Raw genomic sequence first — 20,502 nt, forward strand, 5'->3', positions numbered from 1 at the left:
AAGTTAAAAGTACATGTGAATGTTAAAATGTATGTAATAGCTCTATGATGTCATTGGTATTTGCACCCAATAGATTACTCAAACTAGAAACACAGTATACCAACATTTTAAAGAGTTTGAAACAAGTTCGATAACAACTACTTAAAGTAGAAACTAAAAAAAAAGACCATGAATATGGATATTTTAAATTTAAAAAAATACTCCGCGACGGGGAATTGAACCCCGGTCTACCACGCGACAAGCGGTAATTCTAGCCACTAAACTATCACGGATGATTTCTGTTTGAAAAGTTTTAGTACTTTGTGTCAGAGTGTTTCTATCACGTGATATATTAGTGGTAAAAAGTCACGTGAATTGACTCGTTGCGAATATGTGAAAACAAAAATTTTCAACGATTAGGACGGTTGGTGTAGTGGTTAACATATCTGCCTTCCAAGCAGGTGTCACGGGTTCGATTCCCGTACCGTTCATTCTTTTTGCATTTTCAATAATTTTTAATAATTAATCAAATAATTATACAACACCTATATTTTTAGGTCAATGAATCTACTATCAATCCCTTATACTTCTAAGACTCAATCTCTATTACTTTCGAGCCAATTGACATCTTATTTTGCAATTTTTATTTTTGCAAGAATTCGAGGAAAAACTTTGTAAAAAAAGTTTCGAGTACATATCAATTTATAGGTAATAGTAAGGAGAAGATTGAATGGTAATGATCCGTTTCTTGAAAGGAGGCTCTACATTATTCAAACAACCGTTCCAGACAAGACTACTTCATCAAACAGTCACAATTAACATGAAAAGAACCGTAGAAGATGAAGTGAAACTTAGTAAATCAGAAACTAAAATTCGGGATATTTTAGTTGAATATTGTAATTATCATAATAAAAATTTGAATCATAATGATAATGATAAATTAGAATTAAGAATTACTGGAGGTTGGGTTAGAGATAAATTATTGGGTAAAGAAAGTCATGATATAGATATAGCAGTAAATCATTTAACTGGTGAAGATTTTGCTTCAAGATTACTTAATTATTTAAGATCTCATCATAATGAATTACATGTTAAATCTCTTCATACTATTAAAAAGAATCCTGAAAAATCCAAACATTTAGAAACTTGTACAACTAAGTTATATGGAGTAGATATAGATTTTGTTAATCTTAGATCTGAAGAATATACGGTTGATAGTAGAGTTCCAGTAATTGAATTTGGAACGGCTGAAGAAGATGCTTTAAGAAGAGATGCAACTTTAAATGCATTATTTTATAATTTAAATAAGGGGGAAATTGAAGATTTTACTGGAAATGGTTTAAATGATTTAAAGAATGGAATATTAAGAACTCCATTACCTCCTTTACAAACATTTTTAGATGATCCATTAAGAGTATTGAGACTTATAAGATTTGCTAGTAGATTTGATTTTATTATAGATCCAGAAACTTTAGAAGCTATGAAAAATTCCGATATTAAAGTAGCATTAGCTTATAAAATCAGTAGAGAAAGAGTTGATATTGAATTGGAAAAAATGTTTAAAAGTGATAATCCTTCTTATGGTTTAAGATTAATAAATTATGCTGGATTAACTGAAAGTTTATTTGGTCCTGAGAATTTCATAGAAAAAGCGGCAAAATTTAATGATGAATCACTTATTGATGAACTTGAAAATGCTGCCCATTCATTAAAAGATCAACTGGAAAGAGTCACAGCAGTGTTTCCTATCTTTAAGAAAATTATTGAAGAAAAAGTTTCAAATGATAGTAAATTCAAACAATTATTTATTGAAGTATTGAATAATTCAGAGTATCAAAAGCCATTCTGGTTAGCATTAATTTTATTTCCATATCGTTCTATATCCCTTAAACTAAGTGCTAAAAAAAATGGTACAGAACATGCTATAGATATTATTATGAGAGAAGCCTTAAAGGGTAAAAAAAGTGATATTGATAAGGTAGTCACGATAAATAAACAATTTGTCTTATCTAGAAATACTTTAGATAGCTACTTTCATGATCCTAAATCCATCAAGAGATCAGATTTAGGATTATATTTAAGAAACTTTGGTACTTTCTCGGATTTAAACATCATACTCAATGCATTTATAGAAATTGTCCAACAATATACCTACGATGAGTCTAGACTATACTTAGTTCCACATCCAATTGATGATAATAAATCAAATATACAAACTTCCTTAGAACAAGTCATGGTCCAAACTGTCACTAAATATGATAATCTCCTTTTTACAATACAACGACAGGAATTACAACAAGTTCATCAACTTAAACCATTACTTGATGGAACCACCTTAAGTAAAGAATTCCAACGTAAACCTGGTCCCTGGATTAAATCTGTATCAGATCACATTTTAGTATGGCAACTAGATAATCCAGAAATGGGTAAAGATGAATGCATACACTATGTAAAAAGTATTATAAATCAGTATTTATAGTTTTTATGTATATACAAATACAAAATTTTTGCACCCTAAAAATTTGTACTCGCACGAATATCCATCCCACTAACAACTATAGTACCCTCTAACTAACAACTAACAACTACTATAGTTACCAGTAAATTTACTAATACACAAATAAAACAACAAATGGGCACTCGACAAAATCAAGATCTTGTACTATTTGAAGATCACTCTTTGGTACTGGAACAAGTGCTCGAAGGTTCACTATCATATTTGGCATTAGTGACTCATGTTCAAGGTACATCACCCAGTTGGTTAATCAATTCATTAGTAGAAAATTCATTAGTAGGTACAGCATCACTTGTCAATAAAGATTTAAATATTAAGATACCAAACCGATCCCAAGTGATTTTCATTTCATTTCTCAATCCCAAGCTGTACTATGTCAATGCATGTAAAAAGAATGGGATTGATCTTGAATCCATCACAGGTTTCACTTATATTGATTGTTTTACTGATTTATTTACTACCATAATAAAGGATACTTCTAATGCTTCTGGATCTATAAACAAGTTATTTGATGAATTAAATAACACTATAAGTCAAATAAATGATCGTAAGAAAGTGATATTTATTGAAGCTCCTGAACTTCTTTTACTGGCCACCAATATTTCTACTAATGAATTATTGTTTAAATTGGTGGGCCTTAATAAATTATCACAACAATTATTTATAATAAGTAATAAAGATTATCCTGATCTAGATGCTAATATACCAGATGATCCTGTATTCAAAATCACTGATTTCCTTATCAAATTATTTCATCGTTCAAGTTTAAATATAAGTATTCAACCTTTATCTACTGGTAGAGCCAATGATATAACTGGTAGTTTAACTATATCTAAAGGTGCAATTCCCTATAAAACATGTAAGGTTAATGAAAAGGAATATATCTACAATATAACTAAGGATTCTAATATTAAATTATTCTTTAGATGATTTATCCACCTCTCTTTCTATGTAAATTATATAAATCATCTAATGCAAATTCTATAGAACATCTAGTCCATAATAAGGGGAATAAAGGCCAAATAGATCTTTCCCCTACCAAAACCCAATAAGGGATATTTTCCATAGTTTTATGAACGTCAAATACTCGACCAAAGTCTTTAACTAAATATCTTAATTCAGGAACAATTGTAATTTCTCTAATACTTGATAAGGATTGTAAAGATGAAGGTTTTTCATCAATAAAAAATCTTTTCATTACATCATTTAACATTCCAAGTTTATTCATAACTACTAGTCGATGTTGAATTTCCATACTAAGTAAATTTTTTATATGCTTTTTAAATGTATATGTTGTATCTCTAGTAAATTTTTCAATTTGATCAATTGAAGTACTTGTTTTTTCAATTATTGACATTGTACCATTTGATTGATCCTTTTTAATATCATTATATCTTATATTACCATAAGATAAATGAATATGTTGTAAATCATTACTTATTAATGGAGCCAAATATGGACGAGCTAAACTAATAATAAAATGATTAACATTAAATAATTCGGTTAATCTAGTATATGGAGAACTTTCAATAGGATATTGAATATTTCCAACCACTTTTCTTTTAAAATATTGTTGCAGATAATTAACATCTTGAGGTTTTAAATATTGAATATCAAGTTCAGGAGTTTGAGGAACTATATTATTATTAAAATCTTTTACATAAATTTGAACATTATCAGAAAGAACTCCTGTACCAATTGATGCATAAATAGCTGTCCAAATAATTACATTTGGAGCAGTTATATAATTTAATAATGATGGAACTGATTGATGAGTTGGATGAACTACAACATTAAGAATCTTTTCTGTCTTTAAATAAGCTTCTTCAAATGTAACATCACCAATTGTATCTCTAACGAATTTTAAGAAAATAAGAATATCTTGAGAATAACCCTTTTTAACCACATTTTCAATTACATTACCATATCTTTCATCCACATCATGATTTAATCGATCGATATTTTTCATAACATCAGCAATTGAAATCAATATAGGTATTAATTCTTGATCATTTAATGTACATACTAAAGATGCAACTGCCGCACCAACAGCACTACCACCGATTATCCTCGGTAATAAACCTTTAAAGTATAAAGCTTTTACAACTCCTAAATGACATAAACCAAATAATGAACCACCTTGTAAAAGTAAAGCAGTACAACCAAAAGATTGTCTTGCATCATGAAAAAAATCCAATTTAAGTTGTTTACTATTCATAACAAATTCTCGTTCATTATAAATAGATTCATTTAAATAATTTAAACAACTTAATACTTCAGTAATATATTCTTCTATTTTAAATTTTGTACCAACATAAGATTTAACATATAATCTCTTTTGAGCTATACCACCAAAGTTTCGAATTAATCCTGATCTTAATAATGACATAATTAATGGAGAATCTTGTCTTAATCTTGCGTCTCTTAAAAGTTTTATTCTATCATTAATTAATATATAATCATAATGTTTTGATATAACATTTTGTCTCCAAAGATCCATATTAGTTAGTCTATCAATCTCTGTCACGGTATCCTTCCATTCATTATAACTCTTAACATTTCGAAGATGTTTAAGTAATTCCTTTAATGGATCTTTACTATGATAAAAATTGTATAGTTGCTTAACCCAAAAGAAGAAGATATCTATTACAAAATCTATTATGGCCCAGAAAAACCCTGGTGTATAATTACCCACAAACTTAACTATCGGTAGTACAAACTTTTCTACTATCATCTTACTTGGCTTAGCCATAACTTTAATAAATGGTTGATGTGTATACATTTATTAAGGTTAAAAAATGACTATGATATTGGTGAGCCCCACAAATTGCTGGTTCTGTGATTCAGATTATCACGTGAAAGGTATAGCTGCAAAAAAAGTTTAATACAACTACAATAAAATTAGAAAATACAAAATACATAATACAAAATAAAATTAGAAAATGTATATGAATATATATTAGTAATATATATAATATTATTTCACATTTTAGGGTCATTCATTTTAATATCTTTTTACCTTTATTAAGGAATCTCTTTCCAAAATCAGATGCAACATGAACCTTATCCTTTACATGTAATACTCTCGTACGTGTGGATAATTTCCGAGGACTCTTATCAGATTCTTGAAAAATCTTAGTAGCTAAATTACCAAGATTTACAAATTCAGGTACATCATTCAGTTTTAATGTGGTAGATAACCAATTAGTAAGTCCAGTTTCATAATTACTTTCTGCTGAAAGTGCCCGAGTTAATTCTTCAATTCTATCTGGGCCATGAGGAGTTGACATAATCTTTTTCCAATTACTAACTGGATATTTCTTACCTTTAATTGGAACAGGAATATTTTCTGAAGTTATTCTAGATGATACTCTTGAACTGCTACTATCAAGTAACATAGACTTAGGACGTTGTATAGTTGAAGTTTCAGATCCAATTCGAGTTCCTGCCGTACTATTAGATACTATTCTGGTAGTACTTTCATGTTCATCTTCTTCATCGGGATTTTCACTAACACTTGGTAATGTAGCATCAATAGTTGCTGGTATACTGTGAACATCATCATAATTACTATTTCTGGATGCAAAATTTTGATTGACAAATGCTCCTCTAAATGAATCTGTATTGGGCTTCCAACCTCCCATATCGAATGTATTGGTAGAATTCCTCCTAGACTCCTTTTCCGAAGAAATATCGGCTTTGTTAATACTGTCAATTGAAAAATTACCCGTAGATAATGACCCTGTAGAACCAACTGGATGAAGTTCATTATCAATAGATGCTACTGGCTTAACTACATCGATTGCCTTTTCACCAGGAGATAATGGGGCTGTTGATATATTCTCTTCTTCAGTATAACCATAGGAATCTGATGTAGTATCAACTTCATCATCGTCTTCATCTGATCCAGCATAGCTAGCACCTCTTATATCTGATTGAACATCATTTATTAAAGATTCCAAAGTTTGGACACCAGCTGAAACAGCTCGCTTATGAGTATGATCGGGACTATCGTCCTTATAAACATCGAGAATGTCATCTGACCTTACATCTTCTTCATCTGAAGAGAGGTCATGATTTTCATCTGGACTCTCCACAGGTCGCCTGGTTGTGAAAATTAAGGAATCATCATCATTATCGTCATTAACTTCATTATTATTATTGTTATCGTAAGTACTAGAGTGACCATTCTGATCAATTTGACCATTTGATCCAATTACGGATAAACTATTGGACTTTACAGAAGGTACTAATGATGATTCATTACTTAAGACTGAGGAATCTGACCGCACGGGACTTGGCGGAACTGACACTACAGATGTAGCAGGAAATGGAGGAGTAGGAGGATTAAGATCCTCTATAATTAATCCACCATCTTCACCTAATTGAACTCCCAATTGAAAATCTTCCAAACTCTCAATCTCTAACTTATCAACCATCAAGTCTAGTGCGGGCAACTCCTCATCCTTTCCTATTATATTATTTTCGTTATCATGATTAATACTAGAATTTTCCGGTATTTCAAACCGTTCTGGTTTCAATTCTTTATTGGGCACTACTTCTTCCGGTTCTTCCTGATCATCGTCTTCTTCAAAATCTTCATTCATAGGCTCCCAATCTCCACCATAATTAATTTCATCCCTTTCCCATCTTTGAGATCTTAATCTCGTAGGAAGTGACATTATTCAGTATTATATTCACGTTTACCTAAAGGTATTCCTATATGCAATTAGATAATAACTCTAGAGTATAAGTCTTATGATCTACACTTGATAGTTGGTCATTTCCCGTATTTACTGAGCCTGGATCAAATCCAGACATTTTTTTTCTTTGTTTTGTGGCAAGTAGAATAAACGAGGCACATAATCAATTGAAACTGGTAGAAGAGATGCTATATAAAGAAATAGTTTAAACGGTCGCAGTCACATGATAAACCTGATATTCATATCTTGAGGATGAGAACAACTCAATTGAGGTTTTTGTGAATATTTTTGACTTAAAAGTGTTCTCATATTGTTTAATAAAGATAAATATGATTGATCCGGCATATCGGTTAGTACCTTAATAAATGACCAAGACATAGCCCCTGTAGCTCGACCATTTTCTTGAGCATCAGCACTAGTTTGATCATCTTTACATCCAGAAATTGATATGACATCAGCTGGTGATGCTTTGATTTGTCTAATTCTATCTTGATTAACATTAGACAGATTAGTAACTTTTTTAAATATATCTGTAACGGCTGAAATTGCTCCTCCTATATTACCTGTTTCATAATCCATTAATGCAGTAACTGCTCCCATACCGGCATCTTTTAATAAATTTGGTTCTTTAATTACCCCCTTTGTAGAATAAACATAAGGTAAATCTAATGCTGTACCTGAATGACATGAATCATATAAGGCAGTTAATCTACAACCTGGAGGTAATGGTCTAACCATAATTGCATGCATATCATCATCAACTATATGACCTGCTTGTTCAAAGTCAACTGGATAGATAACTTCATCATATCCACTTTCTTCATCTCCATCTAAATCCTTAGTAATACCCCCATGACCCGAATAATGAAATACTAAAGAATCATTTGGTCTAGCATCTTTAACTAACCATTGCATGGCTCTGATAACATTATTTTTAGTAGGAACTCTACTTAAATCATGTTGATCATCAGTTAAAATAACCATATCTTCCCATTTATAACCCCATCTTTGATTTAAGAAATTACTCATATTTTTAACATCATTGATACACCCTTTTAATTCATTACGAGAATTAAAATAATTGCATCCAACTAACAAAGCCTTTTTTCTACCAGAACAATTAGAGTATTGAAATGTGTAATTAGTATTTTGTCCAAAACTTTGAGCACCCGATGGTGGTCCATGAGCACCACCAGATCCATATTGATTATGGTTTCCATATTGTTGTTGTTGTTGTTGTGGAGGTGGTGGCCCTGGTGGAGCTCTGTAGTAACCTCCGTCTCCACCATATCCACCATAATTTCCTGGGGGAGGTCCTGGTGGAGGTCCACCATAATAACCTCCTTGTTGTTGAGGTGGTGGACCTTGAGGTGGACCATAATTATTATAAGAATTATTACTAGCACCTGGAAACATAATTTATACAGATACTTAACTAGTTACTTGTACTATAACTATATGATTCGTTACTTTCAACTGAAATTCATATAACCCTACTGTGAAATTTCTCAACTACATTGTGCAGGATTCTCCTATTATAATATATGTATGGTTTATTAAACATATGTATACATACTATCTATAGAAAACTGTTAATTTATAATTTAGAATCACTATCAGGACCATTTTGTTGGATAAGTAATTGAGGATAAACTTCATTGGCAAATCCTCCAATATGCCAAGCACCACCATCAACAACTTCAATAGTACCGCTAACATAAGAAGCAGCTGGAGAGAATAAATAAACAGTAGCTTCAGCAATATCACGAGTAGTTCCAAATCTTTGTAATGGAACTCTTTGATCTAAATTAGTACCAGTAGCTAATCTTGCAAAACCTTCAGTTCCCGAAATCATTCCTGGAGCAATACAATTAGAACGAACTCCAACAGGGCCTAATTCAACAGCCAAAGCATTTGATAAAGCATCAACACCTGCCTTGGCAGCTCCAACATGTGTTTGTAATGGAACACCATAATAATGTAATGTAGCACTCACAAATAAGTAAGCTCCTTTAGTCTTTCTAACTTCTTCAAATGTTGCTTTAGCAGTATTAAAAGAACCTAATAAATCAATAGAAACAACTGATTTAAAAGCATTAGTAGATAAATGATTAAAATCAGATAAGAAATTTCCAGCAGCACCAGCAATTACAAAATCAATTCTACCTAATTCTTGAACAGTCTTCTCTACTGCCTTTTTAATAGATTGAACATCACGAACATCAACATTACCAAGACCAAGAACTTTTGCTCCAGGTCTAAGTGCTTGAATTTCTTCAGCAGCCTTTTCAGTCTTAGCAACATTTCTACCAAGAATTACCGCATTTGCTCCTAATAAAACTAATGCTTCAGTTTGAACTCTACAAATTGTACCTGCACCTCCAGTAACAAAAGCAACTTTACCCTTAAAGAGGTCTGGTTTCCAAGAACTATTATTAACAAATGATTGATCTAAAGTGGACATTATGAGGATTTGAATTTCGATATATAATTAATTATAAAACAGCTATTAACAAAATCTAACTAATTACAATTAAACAATTAATTACAATTGATATTTTAATACCCAACGAGAATATATCACTTATATATGCACACTTTATTATGGATTACAGTTGCAGACCTTGTGAAAAAAATGTGGGGGTAGATATTTAAAAAGGCCGAGGCACAAAGGTCGGCACAAAATATTTGACAGTTTGAGTGCAAAAATATTCGGTGCATATCTGATCTTGCGGGTCTAGTTCGGTTATAGTCTACTTTTGTTATTAAGAATGCAGTAATCACCGAACCTAAAGAATAACCTATGGGACAGTAGATAAGAAAATTGTGTAGTATTGTCTGTATTTGTATTTCTGTATTTTCTGTATTTTCTTGTAAGTGATTTTCATTGAGTGGAGTGGAGATAGGAAGACAAGAGGAGAGGGTGCAATTCCGAGCTACACAGATGATACTAAAAATACCAAAATTATTAAATATTAACTGTATAAGTCTATGTACAAAATTTCTAAAGATTATGAATTGTGGGGATCATTCGTTATGATGCAAAGGTACGTTTTTCATTGGAATCTAAAATTGAATCCAATTGTTTTAAGGACATTTGATAGAGTAATAACATGATAGAACTTTGAACACCAGTCCAGATAAATCGTGGACCTACTCCAGAAAATGCACCCAATATACCTTCATTCTTGTAAATAGAACTTAAAGCTCGGAATGTTGATGCTAATGGTAATTTAGATGGAACTTTAGTTTTAGTTGTAGTTTTAGTTTTAGTTGTATCTATTGTTGATGATTCAGTAGTTGCCGTCTGTATTCTTGTTTTTATAACATCCAATGGAGTTGTTAATGTACCTGCTAAACCACCAGCTGCAGCTCCAGTAGCCAACTCCATAGATACAGGTAAATCAGATGATCCTTTATTATATATAATAGCCAATTGCCTAAATCTTTCATAGAACGCAAATTGTAAGGCACTGAATGGTAAATCTCGAAATAATGTTTCTTTATATCCGAAAAAGAAGGCTTGATTACCTTCAACTTTTGAAATTGATACAATAGCATTTATTAATCCTTTATAATTATATCCTGAACCCTTGGTATATGGATTATTATACCTTCCTTGTAATTGAAGTCTTGTTTTTAATACTTCTGATGGAACATAAAAAATACTCGAAGCAAAATCTCCTAATATTCCTGCAATAAAATAAGAGAAGGTTTCATTCAATTTATAATCATTAATTAATTTTCTTTTTGAATATTCATAAGTTCCAAAAAATGCAGCTGTTGAAGGGAATGATCCCAATATGGCAGGAGAATATCCTCCATATAAACCTCGAAAGAAACCTTCTTCTTTAAATATGGTTATATACGCGGGTATCATATTTTTATATTTGAGATGATGAATTAATCCTTGTTGTCTAGTTTTAACGGTATCTAAGGAATGCATGGATGTATCACCAACCATACCACCAAAACCTCCCGCTAACATACAATTAAATACTGGTGATAAAACATCCTTATCATGATTGTTATCATTTTTAGGAGGTTGAGGTGGAACCTTTGACTCGTGTTGATGTAGAGATTCATGGGTTGGATCAAAACTCAACGGTATAGCAGAAGCTGTAAATACTTGTGACATATCATGAACAATGTAAAGTGGAATTTATGATTTTGATTTTATGAATTTAATATAAATAAAAGAATGTAATGATGTAAAATTTAAAATTAAAGTAATTGGTCTATAGCACTCTGATCATCAATTCAATATAAAAGTAATACTTTAACAATCTAAAATAAATAAGAATCTAATGGGAAATGGGAAATGGAAAATGTGGAATATGAATTAATTAATAAATTATCTATAAATAAGAGCCGTTTGGCACGGCATATAATTCCGTCTATGCTGGGTTTCTATTCACACTAAAGCTTTGGTGACCAGTGACTACTTTTCACAGCACTTTTTTTTTTTTTGTCTCTGCTGCTGTTTCTTTTCTTTTCCTGTTTCTGACTCGTCGATTTCGTACTAAAAATGTTTTGATCGCAGTGTGTGCAGGAAATAACGGCTGCTACATGACTTTTTTTTGCTAGTGATTTGCAGCTGGTTATTGACTGATGTTAAGATGTTTATTATTACGAAGGGTGAAACACACCATGCCTTTTTATTGCAGTGACGCTTGTTATATACTTAGTTACTTATGTACGTATGTACTCATTTAGTTATTATTTTGTTTATTGAAGCCACCACTTCAAATTAGACCAGCCTCTGTCTATTCGGTATGTGAGCAGCATGTAAATAGATAGTACATTTTATACTTTGTTAATAGATCAAAAGTACTATTCCACTATAAGTTCTGTAATTCTGAATATGTAACCACAACAGTATGATTTGGGTAGTAGTCGTTAGTCATTACTTGTTACTTGTTAGCTGTTAGTCATTAGTCGTTAGTCGTTAGTCGTTACTTGTTAGATGTCTTAGATAGTAGCGAAAATTTGTGTGAGCAGAGAAAAATAAATTTATCACTAAGTGAAAAATTATATTTATGCTGTAGATATAAATCTTATAACCCTGGAAATCTGTAATATGATATGATAAGACTAGGTATACGAAGGAGGACTAATATACGGCAAGTAAACAACTTTATAACCTCTCGGATAATCACTCGAGGTTATAAAGTTCTTGCTTTAGAAAGTTCTTGCGATGATTCTTGTGTTGCATTACTTGAAAAATTCCTGCCTGATGAACCTCCAAGAGTTATAGATCAAGTTAAAAGAACTTTAAATTCCGCAGATGTGGGAGGTATATTACCTACAGCAGCTTATGATTTTCATCTTTCAACTGTTGGACCTCTTGTTTCTGAATTTTGTAAGAAACATAATTTAAATGCTCAAAATCCACCTTCATTAATATGTGTTACTCGAGGTCCGGGTATGACAGGATCTCTTACGACAAGTACACAATTAGCCAAAGGTTTAAGTATAGCTTGGAATGTACCTATTGTTGGAGTTCATCATATGCTTGGACATTTACTTGTATCTCAACTACCAAAGAAAGAACAACCAAATATATCTGCCCCTAAATTTCCATTTATAAGCTTACTTTGTAGTGGTGGTCATACCTTATTAATTCATCTGAAATCATTAATAGAGCATGAAATCATTATTGATGTAAATGATATTGCTGTTGGAGATTCTTTAGATAAATGTGCCAGAGAATTAGGCTTATATGGGAACATGTTAGGTAAGGAATTAGAAGCTTATATAGATAATTTCCCTCTGGAACTTAAACAAGAGTTGGAAGCAGTAAATGTTGATACAAGATTTAATCCCTATAAATTCAAATTAAAATTACCATTTAAGAGTCCATCATTTTCCCGTATTCCTAAAACTATTCAATTTTCATTTGCTCAATTCCTCAGTAATATACAATCTTACAGAAAGTTTGAATTAAACTATGAACCTTTTAATGAAAAGACAAATCAAATGATTGCTTACAAAACTCAAGAAGGTATATTTGATCATATAATAGATAGAATAAATGTGGCTTTATATAAACATGGTATACCTACAAGTAATTATAGAAGAGCTGATAATAAATTTATCGGAGTTAAGGATTTTGTATGCTCTGGTGGAGTGGCTGCAAATAAGAGATTAAGAGAAAAGTTAAGTAAAGATCTTAATTATAGAGAGAGTTTGGGTCTTCAAGATGATGAAGCTTTAACATTCCATTTCCCTGATTTAAGTTTATGTACAGATAATGCCATAATGATTGGTGTTGCCGGAATAGAGATATTTGAGAAATTAAAGGTTAAGACTGATTTAAATTTCACTCCAATTAGGAAGTGGCCAATGGACCAGATATTAAATGTTGATGGATGGATTAAAGTTGATGATGAGGAAATTAAACGGGTTTGTAAATATTAATACCAGCATATAGTTAAATTAGAATTCTTGTACATATTTTTTGCATGCACATAATGTATATTAATTAGTTAGTTATCTATATCCTCCTCTGGGATTGTATCCTCAGGTTCATCTCTATTACCTAAAAATGCTTCTGTTATATTAAATCTTTCAATTAGATTTTGCCATGTAGTATAATTAAGAGTAGCAATATTATGTTTGGAACTATTCTCCTTGGCATCTCGAATAGCTGACTCACCCTCAGTGGGTAATACCCTCCTCACCATTGGAATACCTTCACCATTAGTATATAATTTCAATCTAGCATCTTTAATTAAGAAACTAGTAAAGAATAAATTCTCTACTGATTGAGCAAAGGAGTAGGGATTTATTATTAGTTCAAAGAAATTGACATCACCTTCGACATTCTTAGATAAAAAGGTCTCATAAATAGATCTAATCATATATGCTGTATTTTGTTCTTCATTTGTCGCAATATCACTAGCTTGAACGATTTTTGCTCTTGTTGATATACTTGATTTGGTATCATCAATATTTCTGACTCTATTTTGAGGTCTCCGTCTTTCTGTAGCCAAGGGACCATTTAAAAAGTCATTTTTAATTGATCTTTTACTAATTTGATAATATAATGCTCCCAATCGTAACCAGTTGAATGAGTTAAAGGTCTCTTCCCAAGCGATTACTCCTCCTTCATCTTCATCTTCTTCAACTTCTTCTTCATCATAATTATCTTCATTGACAAGAAGTTCACCATCTTCATTTTTAACTGTAGATCTTGAGCCAGCAAATCTCTTTACAGATGATAAAAATTCACTTTCAGTTAAAGATAATCCTACATCATCAAATTTTAAATTTCTAGCATTAAAGGCAGCAAAATCTGCTGTTTCTTTGAATGCTTCTGAATCCTTTAAATGGACTTTTGTATCTCTAACATTTTCTCGTTGAATATTTTGAAATAATGCTTCTAATTCATTAAGATGCAGTATAGTTAAATTGGATGCTTCACCTTTCTTAGCTCTTGCTCTACTATTTCGAACTTCTTGTATTAACTTTTCATATCCTTGTACGTATTGTTGCTTGTCTAATCTTTGAGATTTTCTATGAGGACCTCTCTCATGATCCGAGCTTGAGCCTGAACTCGAACTCGAACTCGATATATCAGAGTCATCCAGACCTGTTGTAGTCATTGGTGTATGTCTATGTGTGTGTTATGGTATATGTCTTGATATGCGAGTTGATGATAATTGTATATGGAAAATTAAAAGTTACGCGTTGATCCACTACATTAATGGGGAAGAGTATTAGTGTGGTACTAGCCAAAGAATGAGTGAAAAGAATGGTGAGAATTATGAGAATAAGATCGTTAAGTTGGATGAGTCAGTTATCAATAAGATTGCTGCGGGAGAGATTATCATTCAGCCAGCCAATGCGTTGAAGGAAATGCTTGAGAATTCTATAGATGCCAAATCTACCATGATAGAAATATTGGTTAAAGATGGAGGTATGAAATTATTACAAATTACTGATAATGGTCATGGGATCAACAAAGTTGATCTTGGATTATTATGTGAAAGATTTGCTACTTCCAAAATATCGAAATTTGAAGATCTTGAGAATATTGCTACATATGGGTTTAGAGGTGAAGCATTAGCCAGTATATCTCATATATCGCGTTTATCAGTTGTAACTAAGACATCAGAATCTCCGTTGGCGTATAAAGCGTATTACGTAAATGGGAAAATGTGTAATGCGAACTTTAAAGAGTCAGGTGATAGCTCCATTGAGCCTAAACCCATTGCTGGTAAGGATGGAACTCAGATTGTAGTAGAAGATTTATTTTATAATATTCCTTCACGTTTAAAGGCATTGAAATCTAAAAGTGATGAATTTGGTAAGATTTTGGATGTTATAGGAAGATATGCTATTCATACTGGTCATGTGGGGTTTAGTTGTAAGAAATATGGTGAGTCACTTCAAGTATTATCAACTAGACCTGGTGTACCAATAAGAGAAAGAATACGAACAGTATATGGTACATCAATTGCTAGTGAATTACTTGATATTGAATTAGACGGTTCATTAGCATATAATAAAGATAAACATAATGGGAATGAGAATGAGAATGAGAATGAATCGATATGTCATACGCTTGGTTTGATTAAAGTATCTGGAGTGATTACTAATGCCAATTACAATAATAAGAAACGAGTACAACCAATCTTCTTTATAAACCATCGATTAGTGCTGTGTGATCCATTAAAGAGAGCAATAAATTCTGTATATCAATTTTTTCTTCCCAAGGGTAATTATCCATTTATGTATCTTAGTTTGGAAATTGATCCTAAGAATTTAGATGTAAATATTCATCCAACTAAGAGGGAAGTTCGATTTTTAAATGAGGATGAGATTATCGAGCTTATTGTGGATAAGGTTCATTCTATTTTATCGAGTGTTGACACGTCTAGAAAATTTAAAACTCAATCCATATTAAGTAAAAGGACCCTGGAGGAGGAGAATGTGTCGCCAATAGTAAAGAAATATAGACAAGAGAATAAGTTGGTACGAGTCGACTCCCAACAGAGTAAAATAAGTCTGTTTCTAGTGCAGGACATAAGTTTGCAACCGAAACTGAATAAGTCGAAACTTCCTGTTATAGAAGATAACAGTGAACAAAAAGATAGAGAAGAGGTGGACGTTGAAGTTGATGATGAGATAGAGGTAGAGGAAGTTGAAGATTCAGAAGTGACCAATAGACGACGAACCACAGTAAATCTTAAAAGTATTCAAGATATTAAAGCCGACTTAAACCAATTGGTTGATAAGCCTCTTAGCAATGTATTCAACAATGCTGTCTACGTTGGAATAGTTGATGAAGCTAAACGTCTTTGCTGTTTCCAATATGATGTTAAGTTATTTTTATGTGACTACTCTTCGCTACTTACAGAGTTTTACTTTCAGCTTGCGTTAACTGAATTTTGCAATTACGGAGATATTCGACTTTCTGAACCTATCTTACTTGAAGATATTTTAGCACCGTTGTATACTGGGGACGCTACAATGTCAACCAGTCTCACCAGTATCAGTGAGATAATATCTACCGTATACAACATGTCCGATATGTTTGAAGAATATTTCCGATTAATTATCAAGAATAATGATCAAGGTAAGCCAATGTTGATATCATTACCGATGATACATCAAGATATACAGGTTTGTATGACCAAATTGCCATACTTTATTTATAGACTAGGCAAAAGAGTTGACTATAGTGATGAGAAGGAGTGTCTACAAGGTATAATGAGACAAATTTCTCTCCTCTATATACCTGAGCCCATAACTAGTGGAGACAATGAAGCTAGAGGTCAATTAGATCATCTATTGGAACATACCGTATTTCCAGATATTCGTAAGCGATTTCTCGCTCCTAAGACATTAGGACGGGATGTAGTACAAATAGCCGATTTGCCAGGTCTCTACCGAGTATTTGAGAGATGTTAACTAGCATATAAATATATAGATAATATATATATATAGGATAATATATACTTCTTTACTATATAGGTAGTATATAATCTATATATATAGTTCTACATAAATGCACGTGAGTTATATCTTGATTTGGATGTATTGTATTGTATTGATTGTATCTCACATGGAGTTTATCGTCTGTAACTCCATATTACCCAATACGGTAATTTTTTTTTCAGTGAACACCCAACGTGAAAGTGAAAGTTAAGTACTGAACAACGGTACAATCACTAAAAATCTCTATATAACATACCATTGACTATTCAGTATTAAGCCAAAGCGTAACGCATACTGTGACTGTGACTATGCTTATTGAAAGTTCTGTAAATGAGAAGTATCTCCGAACTTTAACCATCGGTAGTTTCCCACGACAAGTATTACTGTTTCAGGAATCACAAGATTTCTTTCAACAATTAGTATTTATTGATTATCAATTACAGCTATTGATTCAGAATGAGTTTGGACGGAATGAGTTTAAGACTGCCAAACAAGTAGAGTATCAAGGAAATAAAACCGTTCGAGGTAAATTAGTTCAACTCATTGATTATGTTCATTCTATTACTTTAAATTATGGTAATGCAACCAATTCTTATGAAGAGAAATTATATTATTCAGTATTAATGGCTCATTTATATTATCTTAATAGTCAAATTAGTGAAATGAATCAGATTTTAAATTCTGTATCTTTAACTCCTCAATTTAATTATAATTCAAATTTATCACTTCATCATAATGAATTTTTACAATATTTAAGTTGTCGATATTATGTCCTTCTGGGATTAATTGATGCTGAAAGTTCTTATAAGATTTGGCTTGAATTTCTTGTGAAATTATCGGTTCCATTTACTAAATCAAATGTATTAGCTAATTATTGGTTAGACCTTATGTCAACTAAATTAGTCATTAAATTAACTCAAAATGGGTTAGAACCATTATCTTTTACTAAAGATATAAAACAATTACCATTCTATTCCAATTCCCTATCCACCATTCGATTCAGTCAATTGTTATTAAGACCAGAGAATTCTAAATTTATTAATGATACATTTAAATCAGGTTATACTCAATATCTTTTAGAACAATTAGAAGAAAAAGTTCATAATAAAAGTCCATTTCCAGAAGCATCGAATTCTAATAAAAGTTTAGAAATTTATATTGGAAATTTATATGATTCATTAAGTAATATACCTCAAACTCAAACCATTTTAAAATCTAGTTTATCTAAGAAATTCTTAGTTAATTCAACTTCTAAGACTTATCAATCTCAAACTGTTTTAGCTAATTTAATTAAGACATTAATTGATTTAAATGAATATGATGAAGCCTTTGCTGCCTTTAGAACTTATATAAGTTATTTGGAAGCCGATCAAGAACATCATGAAGGACATATTAATAATATTTTATTAATTATTGATATCTATTCTAAATGTATTCTTAATTTTAATCCTTTAACATCTATAATAACTCCTTCTAAAGTGAAAAAATTTAAGTATACTACTGAAGATCGTATACTTGATTCATTAGCTAAACATGTTAAAACACTTTTAAAGTATTTAAATGAGTTAACTAGTTATTGTGATTTAACTTATGATAATGAAACTGATACTGAAACTAATCCATTATCATTTCTTTATCGAAAATATAATGTGAATTTATTACTTTCCGATTCAACTCAATTGGTTGAATTAGTATCACGAGCTTGGTATTCTATAGGTCATTATTATTATTACTTATCCATTTATGGATCTTCAACAGAAAGTATCTTACAATCCAATATTACTAATCTTTTAAAATATTATAAGAATGCTTTAATTATTAATTCTACAGGGAATGGACATTATTTATTTGATTATGCTTTAGCTTTAAGTAATAATAATCAATTACAACCAGCATTAAAATTATGTAAATTCATTCTTAAAAAGTTTCCTGAATCATTTAAAACATGGAATTTATTAATTTTATTACAAAGTGCATTTGAAGCTAATCTGCCTGATAGTAATAAAGAAGCTATACCAGCCAGAAACTTTAGTGATACAGAAGATACTGAAGATGAAAGTCAAGCATTTAGATTTAATAATAATCCTAAATCTACTACAGTTATTGAAGAAGAAGATGATCAACAACTTGATAAAGATAGAAAGAAAGAATTAGAAATTCAAGAGAAATTATCCGAACTGGAAAAATTTGCTAATAATGCATTAAATATTGCCGGATTAGTAATTTTAAGACATCAACAAAAGAATTTACAATTAACTATTGAAGCCAAATATGAGATATTACAATTGAAATTAACTCAATTGGCAGTTTGGGAATCTATTCATGGAGTTCAATATATTCTTGATTATTTACCTGAAGTATTTATTACTTATCATGAACTTTTTGATAATGTTGAAATTGAACCAACTCCAATTCCTACTTCCAATACTTTACGAGAAGAGAAATTGTTGACTACTACATCTAAATGGTCTCATAGACCTAGTGTTATTGATCCAACACCTGCTATAACTCCTAATAGTCTTAGTACTGTTGTTAGTAATGGTACAGGTGGACCCACCAGTAGTGGAGCCACTTCAAGTACAGTAGTTTCTCATCTTAATACTACATTGATTACCAATAATAAGGAGAAATTAAGTTCTGGTGTTGATAAAATCAAACGAATTTCGCTTCTTAATAAGAAAGAAAATAGTCATAATCATAATCATATAACTCATCCTGGAGCATTAAGAAAGAATTCTTTAAGTAAAGATATTGATAATGTTACCGAACGAAAGATTTTACAAGATATGTGGCTTTGGACAGCAAAGATCTTTCTTAAGATTGGACTATTAACAGAAGCTGAACAATGTATTGTTGAAGCAGAAACTATCTATGAACCCAATTATAAGACATTCAGTTGTTTGGGACATTTAACTTGTAGAAGTAGAAAATTCTTATCATTACAAGAATATGAAAGATCCTTAGAGATTTTAACTACTAAATTTGGTTATAATCGTATTGATTATGGAGAGACATTACTTGGATTATGTAAATTATTTATTATGGATGATAAGCCAAGTAATTCATTATTTATTTCTACTAAGGATGCCGATGCGGGATTAATTAGAATTAAGAATTTATTAGAGAAGTATACATTAAGTTGGCCATATGGTCATAGTAATGTTGAAGTATGGTATTACCTTTCGAAGATCTATGAGAGTATTGATGATAGAGTGTTACTAAGAAAGAGTTTATGGACGTGTATTGAGTTGGAGGATTATCGACCAGTTCGAAGCTTTAATATTTGTGATAGTTATAAGTACTGAGAGTGAGTAGTGAGTAGTGAGTAGTGAGTAGTGAGTAGTGAGTAATACATAGTAC

The 20,502-nt window shown here is 31.3% G+C and overlaps 10 protein-coding genes and 2 non-coding genes across 12 annotated transcripts; 5 read left to right on the plus strand and 7 right to left on the minus strand. All coding sequences in view use genetic code 12, as the record gives it.

Annotated features, from left to right (window-relative positions):
• Window positions 1-200: 200 nt before the first annotated feature.
• RJT21DRAFT_t87 lies at window positions 201-272 on the minus strand. Its single transcript has one exon. It is a non-coding gene; the product is annotated as a tRNA-Asp (tRNA).
• A 126-nt stretch (window positions 273-398) lies between these two features.
• RJT21DRAFT_t82 lies at window positions 399-470 on the plus strand. Its single transcript has one exon. It is a non-coding gene; the product is annotated as a tRNA-Gly (tRNA).
• Window positions 471-799: 329 nt separating this feature from the next.
• RJT21DRAFT_85728 (tRNA adenylyltransferase) lies at window positions 800-2,458 on the plus strand (the record flags this gene model as incomplete). Its single annotated transcript, XM_064885448.1, has 1 exon — window positions 800-2,458. The coding sequence occupies one exon, from the start codon at window positions 800-802 to the stop codon at window positions 2,456-2,458; it is 1,659 nt and encodes a 552-aa protein (XP_064738762.1).
• A 967-nt stretch (window positions 2,459-3,425) lies between these two features.
• RJT21DRAFT_84699 (bifunctional triglyceride lipase/lysophosphatidylethanolamine acyltransferase) lies at window positions 3,426-5,246 on the minus strand (the record flags this gene model as incomplete). The annotated part of the gene is made up of 1 exon (XM_064885409.1): window positions 3,426-5,246. One exon carries the CDS (start codon window positions 5,244-5,246, stop codon window positions 3,426-3,428), a length of 1,821 nt encoding a protein of 606 aa, XP_064738763.1.
• A 156-nt stretch (window positions 5,247-5,402) lies between these two features.
• RJT21DRAFT_35705 (uncharacterized protein) lies at window positions 5,403-7,296 on the minus strand. Its single transcript, XM_064884285.1, has one exon. It carries the CDS (start codon window positions 7,174-7,176, stop codon window positions 5,494-5,496), a length of 1,683 nt encoding a protein of 560 aa, XP_064738764.1. The 5' UTR covers window positions 7,177-7,296; the 3' UTR covers window positions 5,403-5,493.
• Window positions 7,297-8,684, minus strand: MCA1 (Ca(2+)-dependent cysteine protease). The gene has a single exon (XM_064884284.1). The coding sequence runs from the start codon at window positions 8,611-8,613 to the stop codon at window positions 7,417-7,419; it is 1,197 nt and encodes a 398-aa protein (XP_064738765.1). The 5' UTR covers window positions 8,614-8,684; the 3' UTR covers window positions 7,297-7,416.
• A 1-nt stretch (window position 8,685) lies between these two features.
• SPS20 (Sps20p) lies at window positions 8,686-9,946 on the minus strand. Its single transcript, XM_064884283.1, has one exon. It carries the CDS (start codon window positions 9,659-9,661, stop codon window positions 8,795-8,797), a length of 867 nt encoding a protein of 288 aa, XP_064738766.1. The 5' UTR covers window positions 9,662-9,946; the 3' UTR covers window positions 8,686-8,794.
• Window positions 9,947-11,668, minus strand: RJT21DRAFT_35702 (uncharacterized protein). The gene has a single exon (XM_064884282.1). It carries the CDS (start codon window positions 11,333-11,335, stop codon window positions 10,232-10,234), a length of 1,104 nt encoding a protein of 367 aa, XP_064738767.1. The 5' UTR covers window positions 11,336-11,668; the 3' UTR covers window positions 9,947-10,231.
• Window positions 11,669-12,282: 614 nt separating this feature from the next.
• RJT21DRAFT_84835 (putative N(6)-L-threonylcarbamoyladenine synthase) lies at window positions 12,283-13,617 on the plus strand (the record flags this gene model as incomplete). Its single annotated transcript, XM_064885416.1, has 1 exon — window positions 12,283-13,617. The coding sequence occupies one exon, from the start codon at window positions 12,283-12,285 to the stop codon at window positions 13,615-13,617; it is 1,335 nt and encodes a 444-aa protein (XP_064738768.1).
• A 68-nt stretch (window positions 13,618-13,685) lies between these two features.
• RJT21DRAFT_114132 (Smc5-Smc6 complex subunit) lies at window positions 13,686-14,804 on the minus strand (the record flags this gene model as incomplete). Its single annotated transcript, XM_064880222.1, has 1 exon — window positions 13,686-14,804. The coding sequence occupies one exon, from the start codon at window positions 14,802-14,804 to the stop codon at window positions 13,686-13,688; it is 1,119 nt and encodes a 372-aa protein (XP_064738769.1).
• A 136-nt stretch (window positions 14,805-14,940) lies between these two features.
• MLH1 (mismatch repair ATPase) lies at window positions 14,941-17,115 on the plus strand (the record flags this gene model as incomplete). The annotated part of the gene is made up of 1 exon (XM_064885412.1): window positions 14,941-17,115. One exon carries the CDS (start codon window positions 14,941-14,943, stop codon window positions 17,113-17,115), a length of 2,175 nt encoding a protein of 724 aa, XP_064738770.1.
• A 107-nt stretch (window positions 17,116-17,222) lies between these two features.
• Window positions 17,223-20,491, plus strand: RJT21DRAFT_120577 (uncharacterized protein). The gene has a single exon (XM_064881771.1). It carries the CDS (start codon window positions 17,451-17,453, stop codon window positions 20,445-20,447), a length of 2,997 nt encoding a protein of 998 aa, XP_064738771.1. The 5' UTR covers window positions 17,223-17,450; the 3' UTR covers window positions 20,448-20,491.
• Window positions 20,492-20,502: the final 11 nt, after the last annotated feature.

Source organism: Scheffersomyces amazonensis (assembly GCF_036850825.1).
Source record: "Scheffersomyces amazonensis strain UFMG-HMD-26.3 chromosome Unknown RJT21scaffold_3, whole genome shotgun sequence".
Lineage (NCBI taxonomy): Eukaryota > Fungi > Ascomycota > Pichiomycetes > Serinales > Debaryomycetaceae > Scheffersomyces > Scheffersomyces amazonensis.